General features: G+C 34.3%; 1 protein-coding gene across 1 annotated transcript in view; it reads right to left on the bottom strand.

Moving 5' to 3' along the window:
* Positions 1-13,278, bottom strand: part of LOC145307010 (uncharacterized) — an 81,602-nt gene that overhangs the window by 26,252 nt on the left and 42,072 nt on the right. Inside the window, exon 13 of the mRNA XM_080149349.1 lies at positions 6,455-6,787. Within this exon, the coding sequence (XP_080005475.1) occupies positions 6,455-6,787 (333 nt within the window). The remainder of the gene's footprint in view (positions 1-6,454; positions 6,788-13,278) is intronic.

The following is a 13,278-nucleotide window of genomic DNA, read 5'->3' as shown; positions in this document are numbered from 1 at the left end:
CCAATCAACAGTCCAACTGCTGCCAAGGAGAAGAAAAGTAATTTAGATTTATAGATTGCTAGATTTATAATAACTGTTGAAAAGTTTTGAAGACTTGGAGGTGTTAAATTTAAGCATTTAAGCAACAGTTGTGGATAATGAGACGTCGGAGAGTAGTTTTGAAGCTTAATTTGAAAATTGAGGATTCGTATGTCAAGGATAATGAAATAACATTGAGTTAAACGAAATATGTTGATATTGTAACATTTTGAACAGATGTGCACAGTGTGCCAGAATAACGTAAATAAATGCACAGTGAGTCAGGTAGATCCAAAGAGCTAAACGAATTATGTTGATATTTATTTTGAACAGATGTGCACAGTGTGTCAGGATGATGCAAATAAATGCACAGTGAGTCAGGTAGCTACAAAGAGATGAATTTACAGTTGTCAAAATGAGAAGTATTTTGTTGATAGATAATGATAAACAGAGATATACACCATGGGCTAGAAGCTATTGTGAAGTTGTGCAGAATTTTCAATAGCATGCATTGTATCTTAAATATATTTATGACTGATAAAACGGATATTTGTAAGTTGTTAATACAGTGGGCAGTTAAAGTAAAATGCTGGTTAGTGAAATTTTAGCTGTTCTAAAGAAGGCGGGGCTTAAAGATGATGTGGCTGTTGTAGATTTGACTGCCAGGTTGGATATCTTACTTGTCAATAGCTGGTGTTTTTGTCGATAGTTAGTATTGAAAAACTAAATGGATCAGATTTCGAATCAATCTATGGCGAAGGTTTTGGTTGCTTTTGTTCGGCTGCAGTTTTCTCTGTGTTTGTTGTTTCTGTTCATTGTTGTCAACGTTATCATTGGTTGGAGTGTCGACAGTAGCATCATTGTTATAACGAAAATCATTGGCAGTTTCTGTATTTTGAATGACATGTCAATTTTTGGATTCTAACAGAGATGTTAATAGCAGTTATTGTGGTTGTCATTATTAGGCTTAAGTCATGCCTGACTATGCAATAGATATAATCTCCTGGATGATAAATGTGAACAGCAGTTCTGATTTTTGACCTGAGACCTCAAACATTTGGCAGGTTTGGCTACTAGAATGGTTGAGTTAGATGCTCGGTTGGCTAACCTGCAGGATCAGCAACGTATTTTGAATCAGGAAAGGGTGAATTTTGGGAAGTAGCTAGATTCGATGCTAGAAAGGATTTGATCCCAATTTTTTGAAGAGATTGGAGGCTTCTTGTGGTGGAGGTGAATGCCTGTTGTGTTGTTTGAGAAAATCACAGTTGCTAAGTGGAAACCAGTTTATAACTAAGCTAAGGTCAACTGGTATGGTTATATCGTTTGTGGTGTTGTAGCATTGGTATGGTTATGTCATTTGTGAGATGTTGATGGATTGATGGATAATGATGGATTGATGGATATGAATGATACTACTATGGTTGGTATGGTTATATCATTTGTGAGATGTTGGTGGATTGATGGATAATGATGGATTGATGGATATGAATGATACTACTATTATCAAGAAAAATCTGGCAAAAGAAAATGAATATTATGATCAAGAATAATTATAGTTTTACTGTGTATTAATTCATATTTTATTTTATTTTTATGTATTAATGTTTAAGTATTTGTTGAGGCAGTAGTAGTCTCGAAAGGTTTAATATTAATGCTTTTATAACAATGCATCTCTAATGACATGTTTTTAAATCAATGCATTCTGATGGTTATATGTTAATCAGTGTTTTTATTTATCATGCATTTATAATAACTATGTTAATCAATGCATTTCCAATGTTTATATGTTAATCAATGCATTATATGTTAATCAATGCATTTCTCAATGATTATATGTTAATCAATGTTTTTTTTAAAAAAATATAAAAAAAGAGAAAAAAAAACATAAAAGAGTTCTAAGGAACCAAAACAAAAAGAAAAAAAATGTATATGAAATGTTGAAAGATCTGGAAATAAAATAAAAAAAAAAAAATAAAAATTATGGCAGGTGTCATACCAGATCAATTATTATCTATTTAATAAGCATTCAATGCTATTTATAATATATTTGATAATTAACATGTAATAAACATATTGTTATATTCAATCTGTAATGTTACAGTTTCGAAATTTATGTTCATGTTAAAGCCGGGGAGAAATGTGATGTATAGTCCCTTTCTTCCTGTCTTGAGAGCATTATATGTATTTTGTATATTAGCAGTCAGTTCTTGTGTCACCCGTTTCGGAGCAAGTCTTTGCTCTGCAACTCGGCACGAACCTAACAGTGAATACTTGCTATTATATTTAATATTATTATTGCATGTTTAACTTGTCTTGAATTAATACACTTTATTAGAATATTTAGCTGTTTATTCTTGCTATTGCTACACGTCAACATATTAACACAATTATTGAATCGGTCTGTATTATTAAGCCAGCAACTCTTAAAACAGCTGCATTTCATTATCCTATTATATAAAGTAGTAATCTTTTTTGTCTTCAGCTTAAGATTTTGACAATTACAGTACCTATTGAGTTCTGTGTTTTATGGATGCTTCCTATAGGACCCTGGATAGTTTTGGAATTTAAAAAAAAATATCAATTTATATTTTACACTGCTATGCATTGTTCTTGTTCTTGTTTCTAAAAAATATTTTTATAATTAAAAAGAGAATTATTTAATGCTTCTATAGGTATGTTAATCATTTTTCTAGTCTAAATATAACTATAATTTCAGCATTTTTTAAACATCATTATATTCAAGTTATTGTAATTTTTAAATAAAATATCAATATCAAGAACTATTGGAACAATTTTTACCATGCAAAACAAGGTGTTATAAAGTGTAGGATCCCTCACAATATCTATCTGTCTGTCTATAATGCATTACACATGTAATGCTAATAGAGAGGATGCTATAAGAGTGCTCTTATAATGTGAACTTCTCATAATTGAATGGGCTTCCTGAAACCAGAGACCATAAAGTTGGCCTAGTCACTACAAGGGGGAGTGCAGGAGTATCCAGGGGGAGGTGCTTGTAAAAGGGTAATTTTTTTAGGGATGGGGGTAATAACCCCCTTAAAATATTATGGGGGGTATAAACCCAGCCTTTTAAATTTTTTTTAATAGGAGTAAAGAAAATCCTTAAAACTTACAAATCTAGGAATCAAACTAGCACCCCAACCAATAATCGGTTCCATGCCAAATGTAGGAGTGGAAAAACATTGAAGGGACAAATGCATGAGTCCCAAACGTCAGAGTGGAACAAATGCAGGAGTGGGACAAACGTTGGAGTGGACAAACGCAGGATTTTTGGGACAAACGTTGGAGTGGACAAACACAGGAGTCCCAAACTTTTTTTTACAAACACAGCCCACCCTACCTTCGTCTCGTTACTTTTCTTAGTTAGGTTAGGTTAGGATATAGGCTAGGGGGCTTAGCACTGCAGCCATAGTCATTATTTTGTAGACAGGGGTATAAAAAATTTCAAAATTGTAATATTATTAAAATAGTAGACACTCCTAGGTTTTATTTAAGCAATGTCCACTCCAATGTTTTCCACTCTGATGTTTGTCCACCTTGATGTTTGTCCACTCTGACGTTTGTCCCATTCTTACGTTTGTCCACTCCGATGTTTGGGACTCCTGCATTTGTTCACTCCGAATTTGTATTTTAAAATCACCTCTTTTTCCTTGGTTTTCAAATTTTGTTGAGCTATACCGGCAAACGGAAGTGAGCAAAACTGCCTGCTCCAGGGGGAAATGAAAACCAGGGTAGTAGAGGGGGGATTCATACTGAGAATGATGCAATCCTGAATCTGAGAACCGTTTTTTTTTGGCATTTTCTGGAACCGGGCGTTAAAAGCCAGTTCGTCACTAATGGGTTAAAACATACTGAAATCAATTTGTGTACAACAATTATCCTATTTAGTTTTTTAGTAGTGAAGCTACTCTATAATTCAAAATATTTGTCCGTCCATTGTCTGTCCATTCATCTGTATGTCTGTCCATTGGTATGTCTGTCTGTCTGAGACAGAAAGGGGAAAACAAGATTTTCTCGGCTTCTATAAAAGATAGAAGGCTTAAATTTTCATGGATTGAATATTCTCTCTCTCTATCAATACTCCATATTTTCATCAAGTTTCATTAGGATTTGCCAAAAAACTGGGGTGGGCTATATCGATTCCTACAATTCAAGTTTTCATGATTTTCTCTACTCCTATTCAAGATAGATGGTTGAAATTCAGGGATTGAATACTTTGATATTTTGCATAATTTTATCAAGTTTTATTGAGATTTACTTATTGGGGTTCTACCTCAAACATAGGAGTCCCAAAAATCAGAGTGGACAAATGCAGGAGTCCCAAACATCGGAGTGGACAAACGTAAGAATGGGACAAACGTAAGAATGGGACAAACATCAGAGTGGACAAACATCATGGTGGACAAACGTCAGAGTGGAAAACATTGGAGTGGACATTGCTTAAATAAAACCTAGGAGTGTCTACTATTTTAATAATATTACAATTTTGAAATTTTTTATACCCCTGTCTACAAAATAATGACTAAGCCCCCTAGCCTATATCCTAACCTAACCTAACTAAGAAAAGTAACGGGACGAAGGTAGGGGGGGCTGTGTTTGTATAAAAAAAATTTAAAATTGAAAAAAAAGTTTGGGACTCCTGTGTTTGTCCACTCCGACGTTTGTCCCAAAAATCCTGCGTTTGTCCACTCCAACGTTTGTCCCACTCCTGCGTTTGTTCCACTCTGACGTTTGGGACTCATGCATTTGTCCCTTCAATGTTTTTCCACTCCTACATTTGGCATGGAACCGATTATTGGTTGGGGTGCTAGTTTGATTCCTAGATTTGTAAGTTTTAAGGATTTTCTTTACTCCTATTAAAAAAAATTTAAAAGGCTGGGTTTATACCCCCCATAATATATTAAGGGGGGTGATTACCCCCATCCCTAAAAAAATTACCCTTTTACAAGCACCTCCCCCTGGATACTCCTTCACTCCCCCTTGTAGTGACTAGGCCAACTTTATGGTCTCTGGTTTCAGGAAGCCCATTCAATTATGAGAAGTTCACATTATAAGAGCACTCTTATAGCATCCTCTCTATTAGCATTACATGTGTAATGCATTATAGACAGACAGATAGATATTGTGAGGGATCCTACACTTTATAACACCTTGTTTTGCATGGTAAAAATTGTTCCAATAGTTCTTGATATTGATATTTTATTTAAAAATTACAATAACTTGAATATAATGATGTTTAAAAAATGCTGAAATTATAGTTATATTTGGACTAGAAAAATGATTAACATACCTATAGAAGCATTAAATAATTCTCTTTTTAATTATAAAAATATTTTTTAGAAACAAGAACGAGAACAATGCATAGCAGTGTAAAATATAAATTTATATTTTTTTCAAAATTCCAAAACTATCCAGGGTCCTATAGGAAGCATCCATAAAACACAGAACTCAATAGGTACTGTAATTGTCGAAATCTTAAGCTGAAGACAAAAAAGATTACTACTTTATATAATAGGATAATGAAATGCAGCTGTTTTAAGAGTTGCCGGCTTAATAATACAGACTGATTCAATAATTGTGTTAATATGTTATGATGTCTAACTTTAAAATGGTGTAATTATAGTTATATTAAGCCTAGAAAAATGATAAACATACCTATAGAAGCGTTAAATAATTCTCTTTTTAATAATATATAATTTTTTTTAGAAACAAGAACAAGAACAATGCATAGCAGTGTAAAATATAAATTGATATTTTTTTTCCAAAATTCAATTCCCTCTGGTGATGTTATAAATAAAATACCAAAAGTCAAATTTAGGTGGATGTTATATGAATACATAAAGCTTCTTTACAGCCAAAATATTGAGGAAAAAAATATCATTTATGGAGCAACAACAAAAGTGGGTTTATCACAAAACCTCGATTTTTTAGTCAGCTGTTCTATAAACAACCAAGTCATTACATGTATATTATAAAGCAATGTCAGGCAATTAAAATGAGGTGTTAAGCACTTTATAACTCCAAAAATTGATTCTTCTAGAGCAAAAATTAGTTTAGCATTTTTGGTGACTCAAATTTGAAATTTGATTTGAAGCAAGAGAAAAATATTAAAAACACATACTTTTTTCTATCTAAGAGGCAAATTAATGGTATCAATTTATTCGCAAATGTCTTATATACAGTTTAATACACTTTTAAGTCCATTATTTTTGGGCTTTGAGTGAACGTCTAATAAGATTGATTTTATCTCAATTGCCAAAAAATTTTTTTACTATTAGTTTAGGTTAGGTTTTGGGCTAGGGTGCCAGGAAATTTATCTTTCCTCCACTTTGTGTCTAACAGACAGACATTTAGAATTATAAAGCAGCTTTTATACTAATAATGAGACCATTCAGTAAAAAAGTTACAATCTTACCACATGGCTGGTGGAATAAACGGAATGACTTCCTGTGTAATCAGAAATTGCAGTGACAACATCAATACAATCAGAATGGAAACAATTGCTTTGTTTTTCATTCTGGACTTCTGGATTTTCTCATCAGCATTGGTTGGTTGAAATGATGGTACAGGTATGAACAGAATTGAATGGTCAGCAAAAGAAGTTTTGTGACTACAGCATTGTTTACCATTGCACAACATGGTCAGTGTAGGAATAATAATCACAATAAAGCACATGGAAATAGTTGATATGAGAACTCCATATCTCCAACTTAGGCTGAAAACTATAATGCTGATCATTATAGCTATCCTATAAAAATAATAATAAGAACAATATTCAAACTGTTAAACATAAGACAGGTAGGCTAAAAATATTCCAGATTTTTGAAAATACCCATTTAAGTGGTTTGCACAGCCTTAAAGTCAGATGTCTTGACATACTGGAAAAAGTGAAAATCAAATTTATTATAGAGCCCTTTTTGGGAAAATCCTCGAAGTTTTTTTTCTCCATTTTTGTGTAAAATACTAAAAATAGGGAAATTGTATGTGAACACTAGTGGGTTGCTTACCAGAAAATCACAAATGGTTCGATTCCCACTTAGGATACAGGAAGGAAAGGGTTTTTAAAAATTTAAAAAGAGGGGCTAGCATAAATCTAAAGGTACCCATATAACCACAACGGCCATCCCTTACTACTCTCTAAAGTGGTCAGAGACAATTGCCGGCCGCATCAAATAATTAAATTTTTTCAAGGTTTTTTTGCACACAGTGCAGCATGTGTTTGTGGCACAGCCACTTGTATTACCCCTTTTGCAGCAGACAGAGGAGGTCGCAACAGCCATTTGACTGAGATGAAATCAATCTTATCAGCCCAAAAATAATGGACTTAAAAGTGTATTAAACTGTATATAAGACATTTGCAAATACATTGTTACCATTAATTTGCCTCTTAGATAAAAAAAGTATGTTTTTTTAATATGTTTCTCTTGCTACAAATCAAATTTCAAATTTGAGTCACCAAAAATGCTAAACTAATTTTTGCTCTAGAAGAATCAATTTTTGGAGTTAGAAAGTGCCTAATACCTCATTTTAATCGCCTGGCATTGCTTTATAATATACAGGTAATGACTTGGTTGTTTATAGAACAGCTGACTAAAAAATCGAGGTTTTGTGATAAACCCACTTTTGTTGTTGCTCCATAACTGATATTTTTTTCCCCAATTTTTTTGGCTGTAAAGAAGCTTTATGTATTCATATAACATCCACCTAAATTTGACTTTTGGTATTTTATTTATAACATCACCAGAGGGAATTGAATTTTGGAAAAAAAATATCAATTTATATTTTACACTGCTATTGATTGTTCTTGTTCTTGTTTCTAAAAAATATTTATATTACTAAAAAGAGAATTATTTAACTCTTCTATAGGTATGTTTATTATTTTTCTAGGATAAATATAACTATAATTACACCATTTTAAAGTTATACATCATAACATATTAACACAATTATTGAATTGGTCTGTATTATTTAGCTGGCAACCCTTAAAACAGCTGCATGTCATTATCCTATTATATAAAGTAATTTTTATATGTATAAACACACTTTATTTTTTAACTTTATATTAATGGAATACATATGTTTCTCTATAAAAATAGATCATCAGTTCCAATTAAGATGTATAAAATAAGAGTTAAAAAAAATATATATATTTCCATGCATTTTGAATCCTTTTAAAAGACTAAATAAGAAAGAAGTGTTAGAAAATTGTGCCCCCTGCAGGGTTTTTTTACTGCTTATATCCTCTTGGGGTTCGGGGGGAATTAGCATTTTTATATAAAAAAAGGGAGGTGTTTAAAGAGAATCTTTAAAGAGAAAAAAATAGGTCATATTTTATCATTTGCAGTTTTACAAATTAATACATATTATATGAAGTAGTAAGCTTTTTTGTCTGTAGCTTAAGATTTTGATAAAGTATAAGGTTATTTTACTAATTTCCTTACTCCTTTAATTACAGAGCTCCTAGATGCTTGGAGCGCAGCTGCTAGTAAACAAACAAAGTAAAACGATTCCTGAATAATTGATTTACAATTTTAAAAAGCAAAACATTTTTATAATTAGGATGTGTATATCCTCGCCATGGTTAGCTCTTTTTGTTAATTCAGGCGTATTAGAATTAATCTTAAATGTTGGAAGATGATTTTTGTAGCAGTAAGGTACTTAGCAACTTTATAATCATTACTTTATGTAAAGGGACGTCCAGGTGGGGGGGGGGGGTAGTGGGTTAAGGGTTATTAATTAATTTGGGGCAACCCCATAATTTTAAATTTTTAATTTTTAACCTTCCCCTCCCCCCCCCCAAAAAAAAATATAAAATGCTTTGACGTCCTTGCCTCTATGATATAAAGATTACCCCACAAAATGAACATGGGGATGCCCAAATTTAGATATTGCAATTTGTGTACAACAATTATCCTATTTAGTTTTTTAGTAGGGAAGCTACTATATAATTCAAAATATTTGTCCGTCCGTTGTCTGTACATTCATCTGTACGTCTGTCCATTGGTATGTCTGTCTGAGACAGAAAGGGTAAAACGTGATTTTCTCAGCTTCTATAAAAGATAGAAGACTTAAATTTTCATGGATTAAATATTCTCTCTCTCTATCAATACTCCATATTTTCATCAAGTTTCATTAGGATTTGTCAAAAAACTGGGGTGGGCTATAGCAATTCCTACATTTAAAGTTTTCATGATTTTCTCTACTCCTATTCAAGATAGATGGTTGGAATTCAGGGATTGAATACTTTGTTATTCTGCATAATTTTATCAAGTTTTATTGAGATTTACTTATTGGGGTTCTACCTCAAACGTAGGAGTCCCAAATGTCGGAGTGGACAAATGTAGGAGTCCCAAACATCGGAGTGGACAAACGTAAGAATGGGACAAACCTCAGAGTGGACAAACATCGAGGTGGACAAACGTCGGAGTGGAAAACATTGGAGTGGACATTGCTTAAATAAAACCTAGGAGTGTCTGCTATTTTAATAATATTACAATTTGAAATTTTTTATACCCCTGTCTACAAAATAATGACTATGGCTGCAGCGCTCGGCCCCCTAGCCTATAACCTAACCTATCCTAACTAAGAAAAGTAACGGGACGAAGGGGGGGAGGGGGGGGGGGGCTGTGTTTGTATAAAAAAAATTAAAATTGAAAAAAAAGTTTGGGACTCCTGTGTTTGTCCATTCCGACGTTTATCCTAAAAATCTTGCGTTTGTCCACTCCGACGTTTGTCTTACTCCTGCATTTGTTCAACTCTGACGTTTGGGACTCATGCGTTTGTCCCTCCAATGTATTTCCACTACTACATTTGGCATGGAACTGATTATTGGTTGGGGTGCTAGTTTGATTCCTAGATTTGTAAGTTTTCAGGATTTTCTTTACTCCTATTAAAAAAAATTTAAAAGGCTGGGTTTATACCCTCCATAATATAAAAAGGGGGGTGATTACCCCATCCCTGAAAAAATTACCCTTTTACAAGCACCTCCCCCTGGATATTCCTGAAATCTTAAGCTGAAGACAAAAAAGCTTACTACTTTATATAATAGGATAATGAAATGCAGCTGTTTTAAGGGTTGCCAGCTTAATAATACAGACCAATTCAATAATTGTGTTAATATGTTATGATGTCTAACTTTAAAATGGTGTAATTATAGTTATATTAAGTCTAGAAAAATAATAAACATACCTATAGAAGCGTTAAATAATTCTCTTTTTAATAATATAAATATTTTTTAGAAACAAGAACAATGCAGAGCAGTTTAAAATATAAATTGATATTTTTTTTCCAAAATTCAATTCCCTTTGGTGATGTTATAAATAAAATACCAAAAGTCAAATTTAGTTGGATGTTATATGAATATATAAAGCTTCTTTACAGCCAAAAAAATTGGGAAAAAAATATCATTTATGGACCAACAACAAAAGTGGGTTTATCACAAAACCTCGATTTTCGTCAGCTGTTCTATAAACAACCAAGTCATTACCTGTATATTATAAAGCAATGCCGGGCCATTAAAATGAGGTATTAGGCACTTTCTAACTCCAAAAATTGATTCTTCTAGAGCAAAAATTAGTTTAGCATTTTTGGTGACTCAAATTTGAAATTTGATTTGTAGCAAGAGAAAAATATTAAAAAAAAACATACTTTTTTATCTAAGAGGCAAATTAATGGTATCAATATATTCGCAAATGTCCCCTAGTAGTTTTTACCCCTTTTTGGTCAGATTAGAAATCCAGTCACTAGATTTCAGATTTAAATCTGTCTCAATATGACTCTTTGTTACCAAAGTTCAGATTTCAATCTGAAATTTAGTGAAATTATGTCAGGTTATTTTCTCATTTTTGGAAATGCAAACAAATCTGACACAATATCACCAAAAGTCATATGGGACATTTAGTGACAAAGAGTCAGAGTTAGGGAAATTACCTAATCTGACACATTGTTGCCAAAGGTCATACATGACATTTAGTGACATAGAGTCAGAGTTGAGAAAATTACCTAATCTGACACATTGTTACCAAAAGTCATATATGACATTTAGTGATATAGAGTCAGAGTTGAGGAAACTACCTAATCTGACACATTGTTGCCAAAAGTCAGATATGACATTTAGTGAAATAGAGCCTTCCTGGCTCTCTGAAGGTCATCCTCCCACACCTGAGAAAAGTCAGATATGACATTTAGTGACATAGAGTCAGAGTTGAGAAAATTACATAATCTGACACATTGTTGCCAAAAGTCAGATATGACATTTAGTGACATAGAGTCGGAGTTGATAAAATTACCTAATCTGACACATTGTTGCCAAAAGTCAGATATGACATTTAGTGACATAGAGTCAGAGTTGGGGAAATTACCTAATCTGACACATTGTTGCCAAAAGTCAGATATGACATTTAGTGACATAGAGTCAGAGTTGAGAAAATTACCTAATCTGACACATTGTTGCCAAAAGTCATATATGACATTTAGTGACATAGAGTCAGAGTTGAGAAAATTACCTAATCTGACACATTGTTACCAAAAGTCAGATATGACATTTAGTGAAATAGAGCCTTCCTGGCTCTCTGAAGGTCATCGTCCCTCACCTGAGAAAAGTCAGATATGACATTTAGTGACATAGAGTCAGAGTTGAGAAAATTACCTAATCTGACACATTGTTGCCAAATGTCAGATATGACATTTAGTGACATAGAGTCGGAGTTGATAAAATTACCTAATCTGACACATTGTTGCGAAAAGTCAGATATGACATTTAGTGACATAGAGTCAGAGTTGATAAAATTACCTAATCTGACACATTGTTGCCAAAAGTCAGATATGACATTTAGTGACAAAGAGTCGGAGTTGATAAAAGTACCTAATCTGACACATTGTTGCCAAAAGTCAGATATGACATTTAGTGACATAGAGTCAGAGTTGAGAAAAATATCTAATCTGACACATTGTTGCCTAAAGTCATATATGACATTTAGTGACATAGAGTCAGAGTTGAGAAAATTACCTAATCTGACACATTGTTACCAAAAGTCATATATGACATTTAGTGACATAGAGTCAGAGTTGGGGAAACTACCTAATCTGACACATTGTTGCCAAAAGTCATATATGACATTTAGTGACATAGAGTCAGAGTTGAGAAAATTATCTAATCTGACACATTGTTACCAAAAGTCATATATGACATTTAGTGATATAGAGTCAGAGTTGAGGAAACTACCTAATCTGACACATTGTTGCCAAAAGTCAGATATGACATTTAGTGAAATAGAGCCTTCCTGGCTCTCTGAAGGTCATCCTCCCACACCTGAACCAACAACTTTAGGTCAGCAATTTGGCGGATCATAGAGCTAACCGTCCCCTCCTCCAGTTGAAAAGTAGAAATAATATTTCCAATGGAGTCATGGGGAGAAACTCGACCTCTACCTCTTCCTCTGCTAGCCCTGGAAGGCCCTACAGACTCATGTTCCAGCCCCACAGACACAGACTGCCTCCTTTTGGACCCATGAGACACCTTTGCCCCCTTTACCGTCTGCTCCTGCTCAGCCACCTTCTTCCCAGCATGCCCTCTCTTAGGGATTTCCATTTTATATCCCAGGGATTCTAACAGCTCACTGCAGCTGCGGCTGTTGCAATATCCTGCCGTCGACCACAATGCCAAAGGCATTTGATCGTTCAACGGCACAGTCGGCGGATATTCATGGTCGAATCCACCACTATGCAAGCGCAGCAACCTGGCCTCGTAGCGCTTCATCCCTTTGGTCAAGAGTGTGGCACCCAGCCCCGTATCCTCACAGAATTCGGCGTAGCATGGCCCATGCACCACCCAACTACGGGACTGCCTGGCCATGAAGTTTCTGTGCAAATTAAGCACTCCACATCCATTGGCTACAGCTTGTGCCCAGATATATTTGTTCAGGGCGAACGCTTGCTCCCACCACATAAAGGCCGCGGGTACAAACCGAACCGTAGGTATAATAACCTGGTGTTTGGTCCCCGCAAAGCACTTCATGATGGTGTCGACCAGCCTACAGATGGCGTCGACATGCAGCACCCCACAGAACATCTGTAAGCCAGGTATGCTAACCCGCTGCGGCGTATCCCAACGGACTATCGCCTGGATGGTGTCCAGCAACTGCACCTCGGACTTCTCCACACAGGTAATCCAGGTCACCTCTTGTGGCCATCCATCCAATTCTTCCTGGTCAGAAATGATTGTGTGGGTTGTCCCCTCCT

This window comes from Acartia tonsa, chromosome 15, assembly GCF_053477335.1.
Source record: "Acartia tonsa isolate MP-2025a chromosome 15, ASM5347733v1, whole genome shotgun sequence".
Taxonomy (NCBI): Eukaryota; Metazoa; Arthropoda; class Copepoda; order Calanoida; family Acartiidae; genus Acartia; species Acartia tonsa.
The sequence above is the reverse complement of the archived record's forward strand: the minus strand, read 5'-3'. Positions and strand labels throughout refer to the sequence as shown.